Raw genomic sequence first — 1,492 nt, forward strand, 5'->3', positions numbered from 1 at the left:
ACGAATATGTTTTCTTAAGGGAGCTTTTATCCCTATGTCCAACATTGATAACTGACTGAAAAGGGATGTCTATATTTAGATGAAATGGAATGAAATACAATAGTACTTTTCTTCAAAGCAGGTTTTTGTGCCTTTTGCTTTATTGTTTGGCATGTGACGATTGCTCAGAGAAACCACTTGTAAGGGGTTTGGTGGCTTGATTTTGTGAACTTTTTCCAGAGTCTTGGCTGTTGAGTCACTTACCCTGCATTTGCAGTTAATGATAAGATTTTTATTTTAGGAGCTTTCATTAAAAAAAAATCAAATCATACATATATTTTCTGTTTGCAGTTCAAACTAACTATAATAAATCTCTTTTTCAGTATCCAGAACAGTTTCCCAGTAGGGTTGTAGCCTGATATGGAAACTTTAAAAAAAAAAAAAGCAAAACTTTTGATTTACATATTAAAAAAATTAAATGCCAATATAAATAATGTTGTCACTGGTGAGGCGTTGAAAGGTAATTAAAGTAAAACTTTTTTGTTTCCTATATGTATTTTTCTTGGATCTCCTGCAAGACAATTTTCACCTTCCCTTTGTGATCAGAGCCGTCCCAGGACTTCAGGGGCTTCCTACCTCCAGAATTTATTAAGAGTTCCCCCTGATCCCACCTCCACAGAATCATTTCTTCTGAAGGGCCCCCCTTCCATGAGTGAATTCATCCAAGGGCAGCGGCTCAACAAGGAAAAAAGGTTAACCGTGGCTCCACCAGGTAAACATTTTTTCCTTGGGTGCATGTGATGCAAGTGACTAGTTAAATAGACCGCTCTCCCCTTCCTTCCAGCCACTCAGGCCCTGCCATCCACAGGGTCTAACTGTGATGATGTGACAGTTCCTACAGTTCACATGAAAACGCCTTTACACTTAGCTTCCTGCTTCCTCCTCTCTGCACAGTTGGACATCAGTCCTAGAAGTCACTGGGAACTTCCCCTTAACAGCTAAGGACAGAGAATGAGAGTTGGAAGGAATGGGATCAGTAGAGGGAAATTGGCAACAGGTGCAATGTGAGACCCCCCCCCAACCTGGATCCTATTTGCAATTTGGTAGCTCACGGCAATTCCGTGTTGGTCAGATTTTGACATTTCTCTCTTACCACTGTTAATGTGATTTCAGTAAAGGGAGCCATATTGAGCACAAGACTTTTGGGCTAATTTCCTTTTGTAGTGACTCAGAATGTCTCCTCAATCATTGTATACAAATCAAAATGAAAATCCTCTAAGATTTTGCTCCTCTGGAATATTTAGATCTTAGTATAATATTCTTGCAGTTTGCAAGCCCTCACAGGCTTATGCTTACCATCACACTCACAGTTTACCTTAGCTTCACTGTTTTGCATTTTTCTTTCTTCCCACGAAGAGGCCTAATCAAAAATGTGACATATGGCAAATAAACAAAATATGACTTCTGGCAAATAAAGATCATCCTTATAAGGAATCCCTGCATGTTAAGTATA

General features: G+C 39.1%; 1 protein-coding gene across 1 annotated transcript in view; it reads left to right on the forward strand.

Moving 5' to 3' along the window:
• BICD1 (BICD cargo adaptor 1) overlaps nucleotides 1-1,492 on the forward strand; it is a 127,498-nt gene that overhangs the window by 95,099 nt on the left and 30,907 nt on the right. Inside the window, exon 7 of the mRNA XM_012806763.2 lies at nucleotides 558-751. Within this exon, the coding sequence (XP_012662217.1) occupies nucleotides 558-751 (194 nt within the window). The remainder of the gene's footprint in view (nucleotides 1-557; nucleotides 752-1,492) is intronic.

The sequence above is a fragment of the Otolemur garnettii genome, unplaced genomic scaffold (assembly GCF_000181295.1).
Source record: "Otolemur garnettii isolate 467f Iridium unplaced genomic scaffold, OtoGar3 scaffold00057, whole genome shotgun sequence".
NCBI classification, from domain to species: domain Eukaryota; kingdom Metazoa; phylum Chordata; class Mammalia; order Primates; family Galagidae; genus Otolemur; species Otolemur garnettii.